Below are 20,258 nucleotides of genomic sequence, written 5' to 3'. Positions count from 1 at the left end.
ATACACCTCCATGTTTATGGCAGCATTGTTCACAATAGCGAAGATCTGGAAACAGCCCAAGTGTCCATCAGTGGATGAGTGGATTAAAAAGCTTTGGTACATATGTACCCTGATTTATCAATGTCACCCCATTAAAATTAATTAAAAAAACAAAAAAACCACAACACATCCCAAATCATTCTATGATGCCAGTTTTGCCCTCATAGCAAAACCAGAAAAAGTCATCACAAAAAATCTATAGACCAGTACTGCTTATTAACATAGATGCAAAAATACGAATAAAAAAATTTAAAAATGAAAGTACTACCAAACATCCCAGCAGTGAAAAGTATACAAATGACCAAACAGGATTTATCCCAGGAATGCAAGGTTGTCACCATACAAAAAGCAATCAGTGTAATAAATACACCACATAAATAGAGTGAAAGACAAAAATCGTATGAATAACACAAATAAGTACAGAAAAAAGGTCTGACAAAATCCAACACCCTTTAAAGATAAACAACACAAACGAAAAACCAGAGGAAAATTCCCTCAACCTGATAAAGGTTATCCAAAACAACACCAAACGCACAGGTCCATCACACGTGCTAGTGAGATACAGACAGAGAGCTTTCCTCTGAAGAGCTGGAGCAAGACGAGGAGGTCTGTCCACGCTCACTTCTGTTTCACACTGTGCTGGAGTTTGTAGTCACAGCAATTAGGCAAGAAAAAGAAACAGAAGGCATCTGGACTGTTAAGAAGTAAACTGTCGCTGTATGTACATTACAGGATGGTGCATACAGAAAACCCTAAAGAAATCACAAAGACACTGAGAGCTAGTAAAGTGTAACAAACTTGCAGGATACAAGATTAATATACAAAAATCAATCATTTTTTATATTAACAACTGCACAATCAAAAAATGAAGTAAAAAAATTACCCCACTTACAATAGCGTCAAAAGAAAAAAGAAATTCAAGAATAAGTTTAACCTGGAAGATGTAAAACTTGTACACTGAAAACTTCAAAACATCACTTAATCGAATCAAATACCTTAAAAAATGCAAGCATGTCCCACGGCTACGGATTGGAAGGTAAAATGTTATTGAAATGGCAGCATCTCCCTAAGCAGAGACTGGACTCACTGTCATATCTCAGTGGCATGGAGACAGACAGAGGTGGATAAGGCCCACCCACTCCGGGAGGACTCCTCAGTCACTGGAAGGCAAGCAGCACCGACATGGGCTACAAGGATGAACCTTTAGCAGGACGCTGAAAGCCCGACACAAAAGGCGACAGAGGGTTCCGGGGTGCCAGTGCTGGGAACAGGCTGGCGGGTGAGTGCTGACAGCTACACGCCTCCCTATGGGGGGCTCCTAACACGTTCTCGAGTTAGATGGCGCGAACGGCTACAAACCTCTGCGAACAGACTAGATGAAAAACCACTGAATTGTACACTAAAAGGGTTGTTTTAATGTTATGTGAGCTCAACATAAGCATTTGAACTGGAAGGAAATGCCCGGGGGCTGCTCAGACCTTCAGCAGAGGCTAGGGGGCAACAGAAAGCGGAGGAGCGCGGCTCTGCATGGGTCAGAGCTGCGCGCAAGGAGGCGGACTGCGGAGCTGCGCGGCTGCTCCCGATCAAAGTAACATGTTCTGCGCGGGGCAGTGCTGTGGCCAACGAGGCGGACGGCGGAGCCGCGCGGCTGCTCCTGATCAGAGTAATGTGCACGTGTTCGCATGGGGATAAAAGGGGGCTACAGCTTATCCGATGGAAGGTACATAAATTAACAATGTAAGAATAAACCGTTTCACGCACTCACAACTGTAAACCTATTTCTGTCCCACCCTGTATGTAGATAAATATAAGACACTACTTCCCCTTAATTTACTCAAAATGCAGATGACATTAAAAAAAAATGCAGATGACTTTTTGTTTTTGTTTTTACAGAGAGAGTGAGTCAGAGAGAGGGATAGACAGGGATGGAGAGAAATGAGAAGCATCAATCATTAGTTTTTCATTGCGCATTGCAACACCTTAGTTGGTCATTGATTGCTTTCTCATATGTGCCTTGACCGCGGGCCTTCAGCAGACTGAGTGACCCCTTGCTCAAGCCAGCGACCTTAGGTTCAAGCTGGTGAGCTTTTGCTCAAACCAGATGAGCCCGCGCTCAAGCTGGTGACCTCGGGGGTCTCGAACCTGGGTCTTCCACATCCCAGTCCGACGCTCTATCCACTGCGCCACTACCTGGTCAGGCGCAGATGACATTTTTAGAGCAGACGACAACACTGTCCTGCGGAGTCCACTGCATGCACTACAACACGCACGCCCGACAACCGCAGCAGAAGGGGCGGTCACCCGGTTTCTGGACCGCTCTGGGCGGAGGGTGCGATGTTACATCTAAGTGCACCTAGATCCCCCGGTTTCTGGACCGCTCTGGGCGGAGGGTGCGATGTTACATCTAAGTGCACCTAGATCCCCCGGTTTCTGGACCGCTCTGGGCGGAGGGCGTGATGTTACATCTAAGTGCACCTCGGTCACCCGGTTTCTGTACCGCTCTGGGCGGAGGGCGCGATGTTACATCTAAGTGCACTTCGGTCACCCGGTTTCTGGACCGCTCTGGGCGGAGGGCGCGATGTTACATCTAAGTGCACTTCGGTCACCCGGTTTCTGGACCGCTCTGGGTGGAGGGGCACGATGCTACATCTAAGTGCACTTCGGTCACCCGGTTTCTGGACCGCTCTGGGCGGAGGCGCGATGTTACATCTAAGTGCACTTCGGTCACCTGGTTTCTGTACCGCTCTGGGCGGAGGGGCGCGATGTTACATCTAAGTGCACTTCGGTCACCTGGTTTCTGTACCGCTCTGGGCGGAGGGCGCGATGTTACATCTAAGTGCACCTCGGTCACCCGGTTTCTGTACCGCTCTGAGCGGAGGGGCGCGATGTTACATCTAAGTGCACCTCGGTCACCCGGTTTCTGGACCGCTCTGGGCGGAGGGCGCGATGTTACATCTAAGTGCACTTCGAAGAGGTAAGGGTCTACATCAGAATCCCTCTAGTAATCACTAAAAGTAAAGAAATAGAAATAATGGGAAGAGTTTTAGTTAAAAAGCTAACAGAGCGAATGACCCAACATAGGGAAGGAACAGGAAAAGGCAGTACGAACTGTCCTTCCCGCCTTTGCTCACAGGACCCAGGGCAGCGAGGCACGCCTGGGCCAGGGCGCCTGGTCTCGGCCCTCACTGGCCCCCAACCAGGGGGGCGGGTCTTCCAGAAATGGCTGCTGCCAGCGCTGAGCAAGGGCCGGTGAGGTGGCCCTGAGTAACAAGTGCTCTGGAGGACACAGGGAGCCACGCCACAGGGCACGCACACCAGCAGAAGCCCCCGTCTGACAAGCTGAGCAGACAGTAACGGGCTACAAACACTGAGAAATACAAGAATCCACCCGCTGCAGTCAATCAATCAACCGATCAATCCATCAGTAAGGGAGAAGAGAAGGCAGGCTTCTCCTTTCCGTATCGCCGCGGACTCCACTGGGGAAAGAAAGGAAGTGCTGGACTTGGAACCCCTTTTGTAAGAATCAAAGCGAAGGCTGGTTCAGGTGAGACTCGTCGAGGAACACTACACCTGGGAGGCAGGAGGGACAGAGGCAACGGCAGCAGAATGTCTGCATGACCTTAAGACGTCTCCCCAAAGACTGTCTGTCGTGGGCTCAACTGTGTCCCCCCAAAAATTCACACGTCGTAACGCCCTGAACCTCAGAACATGATCGTGTTTGGAGTCAGGATGTTTAAAGAGATAGTAACTGAGAGCACACAGGCCAGCCCTGATCCAGTGGACTGATGTCCTTCCGAGAGATCAGGACACAGACATACTCAGAGCACAGGTGCCCCGGCCTGGCGCTCACCTCCCACCCAGGTGGGCTGGGGTCACAGCAGATCTACCTCGCAGCTGTGGAAACCCAGGCCTCAGGACGTGAAATGACTTGTCCAAGTAAGAGGCAGAGAAAAGAGGAAATCAAACATTATCCGGGTCTGTGACCCGTGCAAGATACCCTGCCATACCTTCCCAGTACTAGGGACTGAAGGGAAGAGGGAAAGGGCTTACTTCTCAACCCAGAGCACCGACACCAGCTTCACGCCTCTCGCCCGCGCTTTGTCCCATGTGCGCTGGTGCCCGTCTTTGAACACGACGTGAGTGACGTGTTTGTTAAACGTTTTTGAAACCTGTAGATAAAGTGCAGGGACAAAGGAAATTATTACTATCTGCACACAATCGCATAAAGTATAAGCAAGTGCCACTCACCGAGACGCTTGCAAAATAAGCAAAAAAAATATTAGCGAACTATTAATATCAACTTATAAAAAGGGTAATACAGGCTGCGGCCAAAGTAGGTCTATAGTTGTGCGTATGGAAAACACAGTAATTAATAAATAGTACACAAAAATAGACTGTGGTTGGAGCAATCACAACTGCAAACCGACTCCTGCCCCGCCCTGTACACCCCCCACCACTCAAATTTATTCCAGGACTGCAGTTGGGTAACATTAAAACACCAACAATTTTTAATCTCTATAAACAAAGTAACTTCACGATGATCATCTCAATAGCTGCACAGAACACATTTCATAAAATTAAAAAGTTCATTCAGTCTGACCTGTGGTGGCGCAGTGAATAAAGCATCAACCTGGAACACTGAGGTCGCCGGTTCAAAACCCTGGGCTTGCCTGGACAAGGCACATATGGGAGTTGATGCTTCCTGCTCCCCCCCCCCCTGCTCTCTCTCTTCTCTAAAATGAATGAATACGTCGGCCTAGCGTGCGGAGGACCCGGGTTCGATTCCCGGCCAGGGCACACAGGAGAAGTGCCCATTTGCTTCTCCACCCCTCCACCGCGCCTTCCTCTCTGTCTCTCTCTTCCCCTCCCGCAGCCAAGGCTCCATTGGAGCAAAAATGGCCCGGGCGCTGGGGATGGCTCTGTGGCCTCTGCCTCAGGCGCTAGAGTGGCTCTGGTCGCAACATGGCAACGCCCAGGATGGGCAGAGCATCGCCCCCTGGTGGACAGAGCATCGCCCCATGGTGGGCGTGCCGGGTGGATCCCGGTCGGGCGCATGCGGGAGTCTGTCTGACTGGCTCTCCCTGTTTCCAGCTTCTGAAAAATGCAAAAAATAAATAAATAAATAAAATAAAATAAAATAAAATGAATGAATAAATAAATACTGTTTAAAAAAAAAGTTCATTCCTGAAGATGGACACTTAGTAATAAGTGAGGATCTTGAAGTTGTTACAAAGTGCATTAGGGGTGCCCTGCCTGGAGACCAGGAGGCTGAGCTCTCCATTCTGTTCAGATGGCCCTCACCAGCAAATTGTGTCCAGAAAAAGAAACAAAGATGTTTGGATAAAAAAAACAAAAACAAAATAAAACTGTCTTGTGCACATATGATTCAATTGGGTACATTTTTAAAATTCCCCAAACACCACAGAATTCATAAGTGGGGTGGTATGTTTTCTGGACACAGGTGGATATGCAGAAACTGTCTCCACATACCGGCAGCAGTGAGAAAAAGGAATTTTAGAGATACTATTTATATTAGCATAAAAAGTAACCACAGGCAACTATAAAACATTATTGAAATAAATTCTAAAAAACCGAAATTCACTGAGGCAAATAAGATGTTCATGGGTTGGAAAATTCAGTTGTGTAAAAATGTCAATTCTCTCCATTCCGATCAATGTTATCAACCCAAATCCCCACCAAAATAAAAAAAAACCCTCGATGTTGTAAATTGACAAACTGCGTCTAAAATGCACCTGGAAAGGTAAAAGGCTAAACTCGGCCAGATCACGCGGAAGAACAAAGGAGAAAACACACGGAAAGTTATGGTGAGGTGCAAGGAGGACAGGGTGCTTTGCCTGAGCCGGGTATCTGGACACGGAAACACCAGGTCGCGACTGATGACAAAGGTGTTACTGCGGAGCTTGGTTAAGGGACAGTCTTTTCAGTAAGTGGTATTGAGCAAAATGAATATTCACGTGGAAAAAAATGAAACAACTATTTCATACCTTATACAGAAATCAATTCCGGTATAGCACAAGTCTAAACGGGAAAGGCAAAAAGGGTAATGCTTCCGGAAAGGACGGGAGAAAATCTTTATAAGGGTAGGGACAGATGGTTTTAAACATGGCACACACACAGTAACGTCACCACAAAGCTGGAGACTAATTATACCCTCCCCAAGTCCCGAGACAGACACACACACACACTGTTCACACACAGAGGAACTCCTGAGAGCAAGCTGCAGTCACCACTTCTGTTCCTCACATCTCGCCTGTCATCAAGAAATGCCATGAAGCAAAAAGACAAGGCAGAGCGACAGGAACCGAGAACAGTCTGGTGCCTCAATGACTCCCAGGGCAATGTCATCCCCTTAACCTGGTCCCCTGAAACCGCAGGGCGCTCCGCAGTGACCTTGGCCTTCTCAAACCGAAGGCAGACTCGCCAGTCCGACTTTTTAGAAGAGCTGGCAGTGCCCTCAAGTTCCACCACTGAAGGCCGTCCCCCCCTCCACACCCAGACCTGCTTTCCAGACTCTCCCGCATTCTTCTCTCTGTCCCTGGGTCCCTGCTCCCATCACCGGCCCTCGAAACACTAACTGGGGTCCACCTCCAGCACCTTTCCTTCTAACCACCTGGGTCATCACCACACCAGTGCGTGCACCTGAGCCCTGGGCCCCTGACCCTTAAAACGATGTTTCTAGCCTTGACAACCCCAAGTTCCAGACGTGTCTACCTGAATGTCCACCAGGAATTTCCAGCGTCCCCACTTCACAACTGTTCCTCAAGCCCCTGCTCCTTTCCCCGTGTTCTTCACGGACATCAACAGCACCACGCACACAAGGGTCCGGCCCGGGATCCCCGTTTTCACCATGGAGTTCTCCGTCTCCCCCATGAGCACAGGACCAACTGTTCCCAGATCCCACGGCACCAAGTTCTTCCCATGTGGCTCCCCTCTCCTCCCACCACCTACCTGCTGTCCTCTTCCCTTCCTGGTCCAAGCGATAACTCCACAAACAGGAAAATGCAAGCATGTGCACTGCTCACAAGTGAGGGGACCAGGGTGCGTGCGGACACGCTAGTTCTTCCAGCCTCTGCACAGTGCATTTTTACCAACGAAATAAACGTGGGTTTTGCATCTCATTGGCATAATCGAACATCTTTCTTTGATTTGTTGTTTGCTTTTCTGATCTTGTTTAAAAAAAATCAAATGCTTCTTTTTTTTATCGCTTCATATTCATTTTGAAATATCCCCTAATTTTTGTATATATTGCACTTGTACCAGAGGATTATCACACACAGCAACGGGGGAGGGGGTCTCACTCACACCTAGCGATGGTGACATGAATTTCTCACCTTTGCCCCCATCTCCACAAGTTGGTTTGTAAATGTCTTTGAGTAATTTTCTGTTCCATTGGCTGACCACACTTCAACATAAGCCACCACATCTGAAAATAAACAGGGTATTAGCATGAAATACTATATACTGAAATTCCAACATCCCTCACCCAAGATTTTAATACATTTTCCTCTTGTTATATTTACATTAAACAATTAACTTAAAATTTCTTCTATTATAAGTCTACTCAAAATAGCATTAGTGGTATCACAGTTCTTAAAATTTAAGGCAAAGAACAACTTTATTCATACACATGTCATAGTTTACATTATTAACAACACAACACTCTTCCCAAATTAAATTCCTCAACCAGTCTTAACTTTTCTAAAGCAAGTCTGTTTTGTTTTACGTAAAGGACCAGACAGGACATTTTCAGGCTTGGGAGCCATACCACCACTCAACTTCAGGGCAGCAAAGCAAAAGCAGCCAAACCCAGTAGGTTAATGAGTGAACATAAGACTTGTTACAATAAAATTTTATCGACAAAGAAGTTTGAATTTGATACTTTTACTTGTCATTCTTCTTCTGGTGTCCCCACCTCTGACGTCCCCACTTCTGACGCCTCCACCCCCAGGGTAAAAACCAATCTTAGCTTGCAGGCCCTACAAAAACAGACAGCAGAAAGAAAGAAAGAAAAAAAAAAACCAAGCAGCAGGCAGAATGGGGGGAAGAGGGAGACAGTATGCAGAGAGACCCCTGTCCCAGTGGATAATCTTTTTCTCAAAACCAAATGTGTTAAAAGAACTTCCAGGCTTGCCATTTTATTTTACTGTATTTTACTTATTTTAAATTTAAGTAAGGGGAGGGGAGGTAAGAGACAAACTCCCGCATTCGCCCCAACCAGTCAGCAATCCCTTTCTGGGGCTGATGCTCTGCCCATCTTGGGCCAGGCTCGCAACCAAGCTAGTTATAGAGCCTGAGTGGGAGGCTCTGAGGAGCCATCCTTAGAGCCCGGTCAATGGCCTTGAACCAACTTGAGTCACGGGCGTGGGATGGGGGGGGGGGGTGCGGTGCAAGAGAGCCAGAGAGAAGGGGGAGGGGAGGTGTGCCCTGACTGGGAATCAAACCCGGGACATCCACATGCCGGGCTGAGCTCTACCAGGAGTGCTACTTTAAATAAGAGCAAAGCAAAAGGAAGACGGGATTAATTGAACAAAAAGACTAACATTAGAAAAGCAGCCATATCTGGTTCAACTTCGGGTAAAACCCTGTGGACCACTCCAGGCCCTCAATGCTGACCCTTCTCTGCGACACCTAACTCGACACCCGTCCGGCTCTGGCCCTCCTCGGCCATTCCGGGTGCCCAGGGGCCAGGGTCAGGAGCACCCCGACCCCCGCGCAGGCTCCGGTGGGTGCGCCCATCACCTGCGCGCCCACTCGCTACGGGGGTGGGGGGCGCACCTGCACGCTCAGTGCCTCAGTTTCCCCGCGCGCCAGGCGAAGCGCCACAGGGACGCGCGCGCTGTGATCATCAAACTTAGGAACCGCGCCTCCACCCAGTTCAGAACCAGTTCCTCGGTCCGGGGGGACCTGCTGACCTCCGCCCAACTTCACAACGACCCCGCGCCCCTGAAGTCCCCCGGCCACGCCGCGCGCGGGGACAGGGGGACCAGCCGGAGGTCAGCCGCGGCTCCGGCCCCGAGACCCGGCAGCGCGGTCCTGTCCGGTCCGGTCCCGTCGTGTCCCGGACGCGGGGACAGCCCCCCACACCCCACAGGGGCCGGACTCCCCTGCGCGCCCCGCCTGCCCTGTCCTCCCGCCCGCTCGCAGGGAGGTCCAGCCCGCACCTTTCAGGACCGAGCCCCGCGGGGCCGCGGGGGCCGCCATGAGAACCGAGGGAGCCACACCACCGAGCCGCACCGCGCACGCGCGGGACAGGTGCGCCCCTCCGGGCAGATCCGGCCTCCGGGTTTCCCCAGCCGCTGGCGGGAGCCCCGCGGCAGGGGGCGTGTCCTGCGCCGACCCGGCCACGCCCTCTGCGCCCCCAGCGGTCCGCGTCCTGCTCCACTCGGCCTTCTATGGGGACGGCCCGCCCGTAACATGCGAGTGGCAGCCGTCTGTCCCTGTCCCCATAGGTTTGGTCGCTCTCGGGGCGGGGCCGTCCGCTCGCGGGGTGGCGGGCAGCGCGGGCAGAACTGCTCGGACCGGCCAACGTCCGTGCTCCGCGTTCCGAGCGCCGTCCTGCCGTCCGCGCGCGGAACGGCCGCCCAGGCGCCAGGCTGCTCCCTCTCGCCTGGAGGCCGGAAACCCCGGAGCGCAGTGTCCCTGCCCGGACCGGACGAGTCCCGCGCTGGGGAGTCACCGCCTCCCGTCGTCCTGCCGGTTCCGGATTCAAACTTCGCGGCCCCGGAGCCCCGCCCACGGCACGCAGGGCGCAGGCGCAGATCCTGCCGGCTGGCCACGCGCATGCGCGCGCTGGGAGCACACCCCCGGTGGGTGGGCCTGCTCGCCTCTGTGTAGGGAGGGTGTTTCCTGTCTGTGGAGGGAAATTCTCTGCTTAAGCTCTTAAAGCCCTGGGTGGGCTCAAGGATGGACACCGTCTGAATTAAATGAAACAAATGTGTGAAAGCTTTCCTTTCCCATGCGTTCAGTACCAACTTTGTGTTCTGTCCTGTAGCTCAGTGGTTCTCAAACTTTCTGGAGTTGGGGGGCGCATTTAAAATCCGACAAATAATTGTAGGCGCGCTATATATAAATTTCTGAGACATACGTTATAATAATTAAGTCAAATATTAAAGAAAAAAAAAGTCCCAGCGTGCTTTTATGGTAATTAAACAAAATAAATACGACAAAATTAAATTCTGACATTAGAAAACATTTTTATGTTCCATTTTTTGTTATGCTTTTTAGAATTCGTAAAAAAAGCGGTTAAAAATAAAACAAGAAAAAGTTATCTTTTTATATGTATAGATATGTTCTTAGTAAGATTTAGTAAATTCAGCAGGTCCTGGAACGAATGTGTTAAGTTTTGTCATTCTTGTGTTTATGAGAAATGAACCTGATGAGTTGTTGGCAGATAAGATGTATTATGCTCACTTTATTAAAGATAGCGCTGCCCACGTGGAAGCTGTCGCCTAAGTGAAATGAATGAGTGTTGGGGTGGGCTGTGGGCAGGCAGGATCCTTGTAGCCTGGGGCTTGGTTTTAGGACTAAGACTCCCCCCCCCCTTTTGATGTGGGGTGGTGCAATCCCATCATGCCCCAGATAAGTGACTTTGTATTAGAGACTTCCCTATTTTGTATATTGGATTAAAGGTTTTGATTTCTACACTATAAAATGGGGGCAGACTGGGAGCTTGCGCTCTCCGTTCCTGAGATTAGCATTAGAGAGTAGAGCAGAGAGCAGAGAAAAGCTATGTGGGGGAAGCAGCCAAGATGGCAGAGTGCTGAAGGAAAAGCCAGTTTGTGCAGAGTTTGTTCAGGGAGAAGGAAGGAGATGGGGAACAGAGGTGAATAAGTCTGGTGAGCTAGAAACCTTTGATTCTAGGAAACTCGGATAAGTCAGTAGCTTTGTGAGCACTGAATGTGAGTGGGTTTTGGAGCCCAGCGTGCGTTTTTACTTGCCTGCCGGATGCAAGCTAGGATTAAAGATGATGGCCCACCAGTTCTTGGCTTCGTTGTTTCTTTACTGACTGTTCGAATCCAATGCAAACCTGCACAGGCCAGGCGGCTGTGGTGCTGGCCGTGGATACTAGCCTTACATGAGTCCTAGCGATTTCTTCAATGTTTGGGCATATATCTGAAAGGCAAACTCATTTCCTCATCAATACATGGAAGAATTCCTCTCTTTTTACTCTTAATTTTGTTGAGTGCAGAAAACCCCCACCATACATATCATCTTAACTTTACACCAAACAAAGGATAGAAGAAACTTGCCTCCAGTCTTTCCGGGGAACACGGGGGGTAGTGTAAACAATACAGCACCACAGCTTAACAGCCTTTTGCAACCTAATCAGGCAAGTGAGGTGGGTGATTGGGCAGACTGTCAGCTTACAGCCAATTCCCCACACCTCTGTCCCCCCAAAATCTAAACTCCAAAAACCCTGTTGGTTTTTTGGTCCCCAACAGGCACATATTTCTCTGAAATGCCATAGGGTGCACCTGGAAATCTTCTAGGGTGCACCAGTGCGCCCTGGCGCACACTTTGAGAACCACTGATGTAGCTCAATGGAAGGCACAACCTTAAGAGTAAAAGGGACCCCTTAATCTAGTGGTCAGAAGTACAGGCTCCATTGTGGAATCAGAGTGGATCTGGTTTGGAAACTAGTCTCCAAATATCTCAGAGCCACTATTAGTTATGAGATATTGATGAGTTACTAATACTTTTCAAGCTCCATTTTCCCGTAAAGGGGCCTTAATAATTGTAGAAAGAAATGCTAAAATTCATTGAGCACATGCTATGGGCTTTAGATATATGATCAAAGTTAATCCTACCTAAGAGGTGAGTGTGTTACAATTTACAGAGCACTAACATATATTTTTCTTCCGAGAGTTCACTAAAATTTTATTATTCTAGAGGTACTTGTTACGGTAACTTGGAGACTAAGAGTGGCTTTCTCCTTCTCTGCCACCCCTAGTGCCCGACAACTTAAGAAGGTTTTCTCTTCTTTTGCACTTTGTGTCATTCGATGCTCACAACAGCTCTGTCACATAGAAAATGTAATTTCAAATATAAGCATAACTATTTTATAAATATATAAATATCAATATGATGTTATTCATGCTGTTCTGTAACAGAAAATTGAAGCAAGTAAATTTTAAAGACCTAACTGACTTTACTAGAGGAATCATGAATCAAGCAGCATCCTGGCAAGCAGAAAGGAGCCCCCAAGGGCCACAGAAGTGGGATGCCCTTTAAAAGCATGGAGCGTATGGGACGACAACTTTTTAAAAAAGCATTATTTGAAGCAAAGTCATGTTCCCTTGGGGGACTGTTGGGACCCTTTGGAGGATTACTTCATTGATACCAGAAAATTCCAGACTGGCAGGCTCAGATTACAATCCTGGGGAAGGCTGGAACTGTAATAAAGTTAAATATTAAGTCTTGGTTTGCAGATGTGGGGCTTAGCACAAGTGACTCCATTTTGGGCCTTTGGTTTCTTTGTAACTGTGAACCAGAAAAGGGGCTACCTTGACAAGCCTGACAAACTCACTAACTGAAAGTAACTACACAGGATGTTTTAATCAAAAAACATTCCTCCTAACTGAGAGGATTATGATGGGAAGTCACATTCCAAAGCCTGTTTAACACATTAATCTTTACCTTGAGCAAGCCCTGGCCATTGTTTTTGTATATCTAAAATAACATACTTAAGATGTCAGCATGATCCCTTACCTAGACCTCCAGACATAAACAACCCTGGTGCCAGGGTGACCCCAACATTCCCCCTTGTTACCTCTCACCTGGATACCTCTGTAAACTATGTATATTCAATATTAACTATCCTGCGCCCGCCAATATGAAAGAAATGTGTATCTCCATTTTTATCGGATCCTAGAGATTCCCACTTTATTTTCTCGTGCCCGCTTAATCTACCACCAATGGATTTTATGAAGTCTTCCTTCCATCTTTTCCTTTGATTCTAATGGGTGAAAGAAACTATAAAACTTCTGTTCCCCGGGGCATTTTCTCAGTCCTTTGAGATTTGGCTTCTAGTATTGGCCCCTAAACCTTAGCTCAAATAAGCTCTTTAAACCTTTGTTTAGGTTTGAAATTTCCTTGTGAATATCACAATACACATAAGTAATCAGGTTTAAGGGAGGTTACCCAACCAGTCCGAGCTAACGCAGCTAGTGACCGCCGGTGTTGGCTGGAACTGGAACACAAAGGGAGACATTTGGACAGACAGGCACCCAGGGAGAACGTCCCGTGAAGGTGGCAGTTTCGCTGCCACAAGCCGAGGAGCCGCCCTAAGCCGGGAGGGACCCCTGAGTCAGCTCCTCCCCTGGGGACTGCCAAGGGAACAGAGCCCTGCCACCAGCTTGACCTTGGGTTTCTGCTCTCAAGAAGGAAGTGAGAGGCAATGAAGTGCTGTTTTTCAAACCACTTGGTTTGTGGTGATTTGTTATGCAGGCTGTAGGACACTAATACAGCGTGCTACCCAAGGGCAAGACACAAAGCGTCAGAGAAATCACGTCTGCATGTCTGGGCACAAATAATGAGGCAGGAAGGCCCAAACCGGAAGTTCACGTGGTTGTTACCCTTGAGGGTGGTTGGGAATGGGGTGGGGAGGAGGAGTGGGAATGTGGGGGACACTTCGAGGGAGATACATTTTTATAGTTCTGGTTTACAGAACTTGTTATTGTACCATATACTCAAAGTGTCAATAATTAAAGACAACAAAGCATTGGGTAAAAATCTCAAAATATTTCAAATAAGTAACATAACCACGCTGAAGTGTAGAAAAATAATAATAATTTCAGTAACTTTAGGCACAGTAGTAAAAATAGCAGGAGGTCTAAATATCAATCTTCAGTTAATTAGTTTGTCTTTCGCGTAGGTACTGCTTAGCAGTTTTGGAACTCTTTCATGTATACTTTAGGATTGTGCAAATAAGTGTGTATACCGTGGGTAACGTGAAGTGGGCCACTCGGTGTTAGGGAAGGAAGTTACAAACACAGGAGAAGAGGAGGCTAGAATAAACCAGTGGGGTTGCATTGAAATTGGTTTCTGGTTTTATTTATTTATTTATTCATTTATTATTCAGTGAGAGGAGGGGAGGCAGAGAGACAGACTCCCGCATGCACCCCAACTGGGATCCACCCAGCAAGCCTACCATGGGGCGATGCTCTGCCCATCTGGGGCGTTGCTGTTGCTCTGTTGCTCAGCAACCAAGGTCTTCCTAGTGTCTGAGGTGGAAGCCATGGAGACATCCTCAGTGCCCAGGGCCAACTCGCTCCAATTGAGCCATGGCTGTAGGAGGGGAGGGGAGATAGAGAGAGAGAGAGAGAGAGAGAGAGAGAGAGAGAGAGGAGCAAGAGGGGAAGGGGTGGAGAAGCAGAATGGCACTTCTCCTGTCTACCTTGACAGGGAATCAAACCTGGGACATCCACACTCCAGGCTGACACTCTACCACTGAGCCAACTGGCCAGGGCCAGTTTCTGGTTTTGAACACATACATAGAATAGACAGAGCACTAGAACCAGACAATATAGAATTGGCACAGACACCTGGCTGGGGATGAGGATTTGACTGAGTGTCCATGTGTTTTCCCAGTTCCATCCTCTGACGGCGTCGACAATATCCCAGTAACAAATAGCTCCCGGGGCCCACACATTGGTTTCTAAATACTCTTTTCTACTAAAAACAAAATAAAAGTTCCTTGAAAAAACGGCTGAATCTGCGGCTGATGCAGGGAAATCACAGCCTGAACGTGGAACACAAAACGTGCCAGGAAGAAAGTGCTCGACGAACAACGGGGACACGTCCAAGGAGCAGAAACCCAGGTCAAGCTGGTGGCAGGGCTCTGTTCCCTTCGCAGTCCCCAGGGGAGGAGCCGACTCAGGGGTCCCTCCCGGCTTAGGGCGGCTCCTCGGCTTGTGACAGCGTAACTGCCACCTTCACGGGACGGGACGTTCTCCCTGGGTGTGTGTCTGTCCAAATGTCTCCCTTTGTGCTCCAGTTCCAGCCGACACCGGCAGTCACTAGCTGCAGTCACTAGCCCTGTAGCGGCTCCCACTGCCAACTATGGGACAATATAAGATCAAAGAAATAGTGAACAGATTCTAACCCACTCAGTAAAACAGAAAGGTTTGTGCTTACATTACTAGGAAGGAAGGAAGGAAGGAAGGAAGGAAGGAAGGAAGGAAGGAAGGAAGGAAGGAAGGAAGGAAGGAAGGAAACTCTTCATTATAGTAATATTGTAACAAATAAATTTGAAAGAATGAGAGAATTAGAGTAACATCAGTTGGTAATCCTAATAATTGTTTCAGACAATGATCATCAATCCATGTGAAAAAAAACAACTCGTAAGTGAAAGTATAACAAAGAACAGAATATTCTTGTTTCCTTTTTTTAAAGACTTAATTTATTCATTTTAGAAAAGAGAGAGAGAGAGAGAAAAGGGGGAGGAGCAGGGAACATCAACTCCCATAGGTGCCTTGACCGGGCAAGCCCAGGGTTTCAAACTGGTGACCTCAGTGTTCGAGGTTGATGCTTTATCCACTGTGCCACCACAGGTCAGGTGGAACAAGGTATTCTTATACTCTCATTATATCTCCTCACAAATTTGTATAAATCACAAAGGGAGAAACAATAAGTTTATAGAGAAGAAACACAGCAGGTACCACCTATAAAGAGTAACCACACTTCAAAGTAAGAGGACAAACAGACATCCTGTCACTCATGCAGTTGATGCCTGAGGACACAGTACCACTTCTGGGGGTTTCTACTAATGATGCAGTGCTTGGATCTCATTCCGAGGAAACATCAGACAAATCCAAACTGAGCAGTAGTCTACAAAATAACTGGCCCGTGAGCTTCAAAATGTCAAGGTCATGAAAAACAAAGAAACACGAGTAACTGTGACAGGCTAATGGAAACTAAAAAGACATCTGGGCCCTGGCCGGTTGGCTCAGTGGTAGAGCATCGGCCTGGCTTGCAGGAGTCCTGGGTTCGATTCCCAGCCATGGCACACAGAAGAAGCACCCATCTGCTTCTCCACCCCTCCCCCTCTCCTTCCTCTCTGTCTCCCTCTTCCCCTCCCACAGCCAAGGCTCCATTGGAGCAAAGTTGGCCCGGGCGCTCAAGATGGTTCCATGACCTCTGCCTCAGGCGCTAGAATGGCTCTGGTCGCAACAGAGCAATGTCCCAGATGGGCAGAGCATCGCCCCCTGGTGGGTATGCCAGGTGGATCCTGGTCAGGTGCATGTGGGAGTCTGTCTGACTGCCTCCCCGTTTCCAGCTTCTGAAAAATACAAAAAAAATAAAAAAATAAAAAATAAAATAAAAAGACATCGGGCAGCTAAAACAATGTAGGGCTATGGAGTGAATCATGGGCCAGAAAAAAAATTCTTATAAAGAATATTGAAACAATTAGTGAAATTTGGAAAAAAAACAACAACATTCCTTAAATTAGATAATAGTATAAATGTTAACTCCCTGCTTTTGATCATGGTACTGGGGGTATTTAAGACAATGCCTTATTTAAGAGAAATACTGAAGTGTTTGGGGACAAAGGAACTGCATGTTTGCAACTTCCTCTCTAGTTTGAGGGAAAGATATACCCACACAGACACACATTCGGGTATGTAGAGAGTGGATGATGACACAGATGTGGCCAAATAATAACATTTGGGGAATCTGAGTGAAAGGCTCATGGAACTTCTTTGTATTATTTCTGACTTTTTCCAGAAGCCTGAACTTCTTTCAAAGTAAAAAATGTTGAAAAGAAATCATGGTAAGCAAATAGCTGGGCTAGAATGCGATTAGCCCCGTGGTCCCAGCCTCTCTGGCAGAAGATGACCCGGGAGGCAAGGAGGTGCAGACCTGCCCTGCCCAGAGCATCTCCTGCCGGCGAACTGTTCGGGGCACACCCATGGGGAGAGCAAATCAGGGGTCTCAGAACATGCGGCAGGTGTCTCAGTGGCTAGAACGTCACGCCGGCTCGCTGAGGTCAGGGGTGGATCCCCACTCAGGGCACCTGTGAGGAGCAATCAATGAGCGCACCACGGAAGGGAACGACTGAGTGGAACGAGGAGATAATGCTTCTCCCCCCCCCCCCCCGCTCTTCTCCTCTCTCTCTCCAGAATCAATGGGGGCGGGGGGGGGGAGGGGAAGAATATGCAGCAAGAAAGCAATGGAATCATTGGACACAGCTTACCCGGCCAAGAGGAAGGCAGTTTCTGTTATGTGATTTACAATCATTTCTGTTAAGGATGGGGCAATTTTTAGCACAGAATTCTGATGTCTAGAAGCAGACTGCCATTACATACCAGACTCAAGACAACCTTGTTCCTTCTTTAAAGTGGGAAGATACAATATTTCCTCTTCCTAGAGCGGAGCCTCCAGTGTCAAGGTGAGGGTTCAGGGCTGCTTCGCGAACAGTTCCGGGGCTGTCACAGAAAGCCTTGTTTACAAAAAAAGTAAAATTTAAAAAGGAAAGAAAAGTCTTGATCGAGTAACAGCATGTTGAAAGTGACCCGTCCCTGACCCCTGACACAAACACACACACACACACACACACACACACACACACTATTGAATGGAAATGATGTTTTCACTCAATCCAACGTATTTGTTTTAGAGACCAGAGAACTCCAGTTACCAGCTCAGAGTCACAGAGCACGTACATTAGGACCCACCCTAGAACTCGGGTCTCCGATATCAATCAGGGCCCAGGCTGTTGAGTTTTTGCATTCTACGTTCTGTAGATACTTCCTGGGCACTTTCTTTGTCCCGTGAACTGGTACCTTTATCGATATGGTAATGACCTTTCTCATTGTCCTCACTCCCCCTCCATACCAGAAGGAGAATCCATCATCCGAGCTGGGAACTACGCAACTCACCGTTCAGAACACAGTCAGTTACATTAACGAGTTCAAAGAAATTCAACCTTTGCACAAATACACTCTACTTTTATTTATTCTTTTTTTTGTCATTGCATTTCCATTCGGGGTTTAAAAAAATATTTTTTATAAAATTTATTGGGGTGACGGTGAATAAAATTATATAGGTTTCCACTGTACCATTCCATAAGACATCATCAGTTTATGCAGGGTTTTTAATAAAATCATGTAATCTAAAGGAAGGATCTAGCAAAGTCTAAAATAAGTTATTGGTGCTTTTCTCATTTTTCCTCTCCGCAGAAGAAAAACAGATGAAAGCCATTTTTTTTTTCCTGCCAACACTAACCTGAAATAAAAGCAGTGTAGACTAGAAAGTCCTTTTATACACACTTAGAGCACAGGGCGGCCTGACAGCATGGGCTTTTGTGAGAAACACACTTCAGCCCAGCGGGTGGGGCGCCTCTCAGAGGTTTCTTCCTGACAGCCTGACACTGCCTGCATGGGAGCCCAGACGGGCAGGTCTCTGAGAAGTCCTGGCAGAAGTCAGATCAAAGGCCCAGGGCTGCAGGAGGAAGCCCGGTGCGCCGAGCCGAAGTTCCCTCTGGAATCTTCTATTCTCGACAGCGCAGCATAAACATTTATAGGGCAGGTGTGGGCCCGGGCTTCCCTAGCGTTAGCGGAGATAGCTGGGTTCGTATTAATAAAGGAAGGGAAGAGAGGGAATCAGACAGTAAGCCTAAGAAACTAGGGAGGTGAATCAGACATGAAGTCTCGTTCATTTCTAGGCACTCCGGGAGACTGCCACATCCTCTTCCCTTGGGACTTAACCCCTGAAGTGACAGGGAGAATCTTCCCAGGGAAGAGAAGGCTTGGTATTGGTACCAGAACAGTGTGTGTGTGTGTGTGTGTGTGTGTGTGTGTGATTCCTTTGCTAGGCACATGTGCAGTAGAAATCAAATGACTCAGCAGAACTTTAGGGCATGCTGAGTAGGAGCCAAAATGGCAACATAAAGGGGCAGACACTAGCCTGAGAAAATCTAGGAAAAGAATGAGATTGGATGAGGGTGTGGAACCCCAGAGGGTCCAGGAAAGGGAATGGTTGTGGGAGGGGACACGCACAAGCCCCGGAAAAACCCAGGAAGTAGGATGGGTAGTTTGTAAACAATCCCGCTCGTTCTCAAAAACCAAGAAACTCTATGGAGCAGGGGTCGGGAAACTTTTTGACTGAGAGAGCCATGAACACCACATATTTTAAAATGTAATTCTGTGAAAGCCATACAACGACCCATGTACCTTACACAATAAAAATTTGGTGTTGTCCCGGAGGACAGCTGTGATTGGCTCCAGCCACCTGCAACCATGAACATGAGTGGTAGGAAATGAATGGATTGTAATACATGAGAATGCTTTATATTTTTAACGTTATTATTATTTTTATTAAAGATTTGTCTATGAGCCAGATGCAGCCATCAAAAGAGCCACATCTGGCTTGCGAGCCATCGGTTCCCGACCCCTGCTACGGAGGATTCCCAGGGATCTCAGAGCAGTGGCCGCCAGAGCCTGACCACCCCTGCATCCTCGAGGGTGTCTTCTTTCCCTGCACCCCAATAAATCTTGCCACTATGCTTACACTTCTCCCACGTGTGTGGCCTTTGAAATTTCTTTCACGTGACACCGCCAGGAACTCGTTTCCACCAGCCACACCACTAGTTCATGAATTTCCAAGATGAGACACAGGTCACTGAGTTACATTTTCCTCTTTATGGTGTTTCTACAAAACTGAAAGAAGAGACAGCAGAGAGAAACTTGACTGAGCCGATGTTCAATCGAAAAGAAAACTTACTTTTTTTAGTAAAACTATAACTCTCTAATTATTAATAGTAGAAGTGAATGTGGCCTCTTCTTGGAATAATAATAGCAAAATACTCTCTCAAACTTAAAATTTTTTTAAAATAAAGTTTTAAAGTGTCAATGTAAAAAAATGATCAAACTTGGCAGAAAATTTTTATGAGTTCATTTGAGCAACACTGATGACGATGGCCAGGAATCAAAATGTTAACAGATCGAGAAAATGGCAGTCTCACCACTCATTTTTTACATCAGAGTTAAAGGGAAATACGTAACGGTTTTCCATGAAATTGGTTGGCAGTAGATTAGGAAGGCCGGAGAAAGAGAAGCAGGAAGATCTCTGGGATTGGATACAAAGTGAAACAATATGTGGCAGGTTTGATTCAGGATCAGAGCACATACAGGAACAGATGGATGGTCTCTCTCTCTCTCTCTCTCTCTCTCTCTCTCTCTCTCTCCCTCCCTCCCTTC

The 20,258-nt window shown here is 47.7% G+C and overlaps 1 protein-coding gene across 5 annotated transcripts in view; it reads right to left on the bottom strand.

The window, feature by feature from the left end:
• MCPH1 (microcephalin 1) overlaps nucleotides 1-9,745 on the bottom strand; it is a 216,165-nt gene extending 206,420 nt beyond the window's left edge. For all 5 annotated transcript variants that reach the window (XM_066380077.1, XM_066380079.1, XM_066380080.1 and 2 more), the window contains exons 1-3: nucleotides 9,222-9,745; nucleotides 7,392-7,483; nucleotides 4,090-4,208 (exon numbers count right to left, since the gene is read on the bottom strand). In XM_066380077.1, the coding sequence (XP_066236174.1) occupies nucleotides 4,090-4,208; nucleotides 7,392-7,483; nucleotides 9,222-9,261 (251 nt within the window). In that variant the 5' untranslated portion in view covers nucleotides 9,262-9,745. The remainder of the gene's footprint in view (nucleotides 1-4,089; nucleotides 4,209-7,391; nucleotides 7,484-9,221) is intronic.
• Nucleotides 9,746-20,258: the final 10,513 nt, after the last annotated feature.

This window comes from Saccopteryx leptura, chromosome 4 (assembly GCF_036850995.1).
Source record: "Saccopteryx leptura isolate mSacLep1 chromosome 4, mSacLep1_pri_phased_curated, whole genome shotgun sequence".
Taxonomy (NCBI): Eukaryota; Metazoa; Chordata; class Mammalia; order Chiroptera; family Emballonuridae; genus Saccopteryx; species Saccopteryx leptura.
Note: the sequence above shows the minus strand (reverse complement) of the source record. Positions and strands in the feature narration are given on the sequence as shown.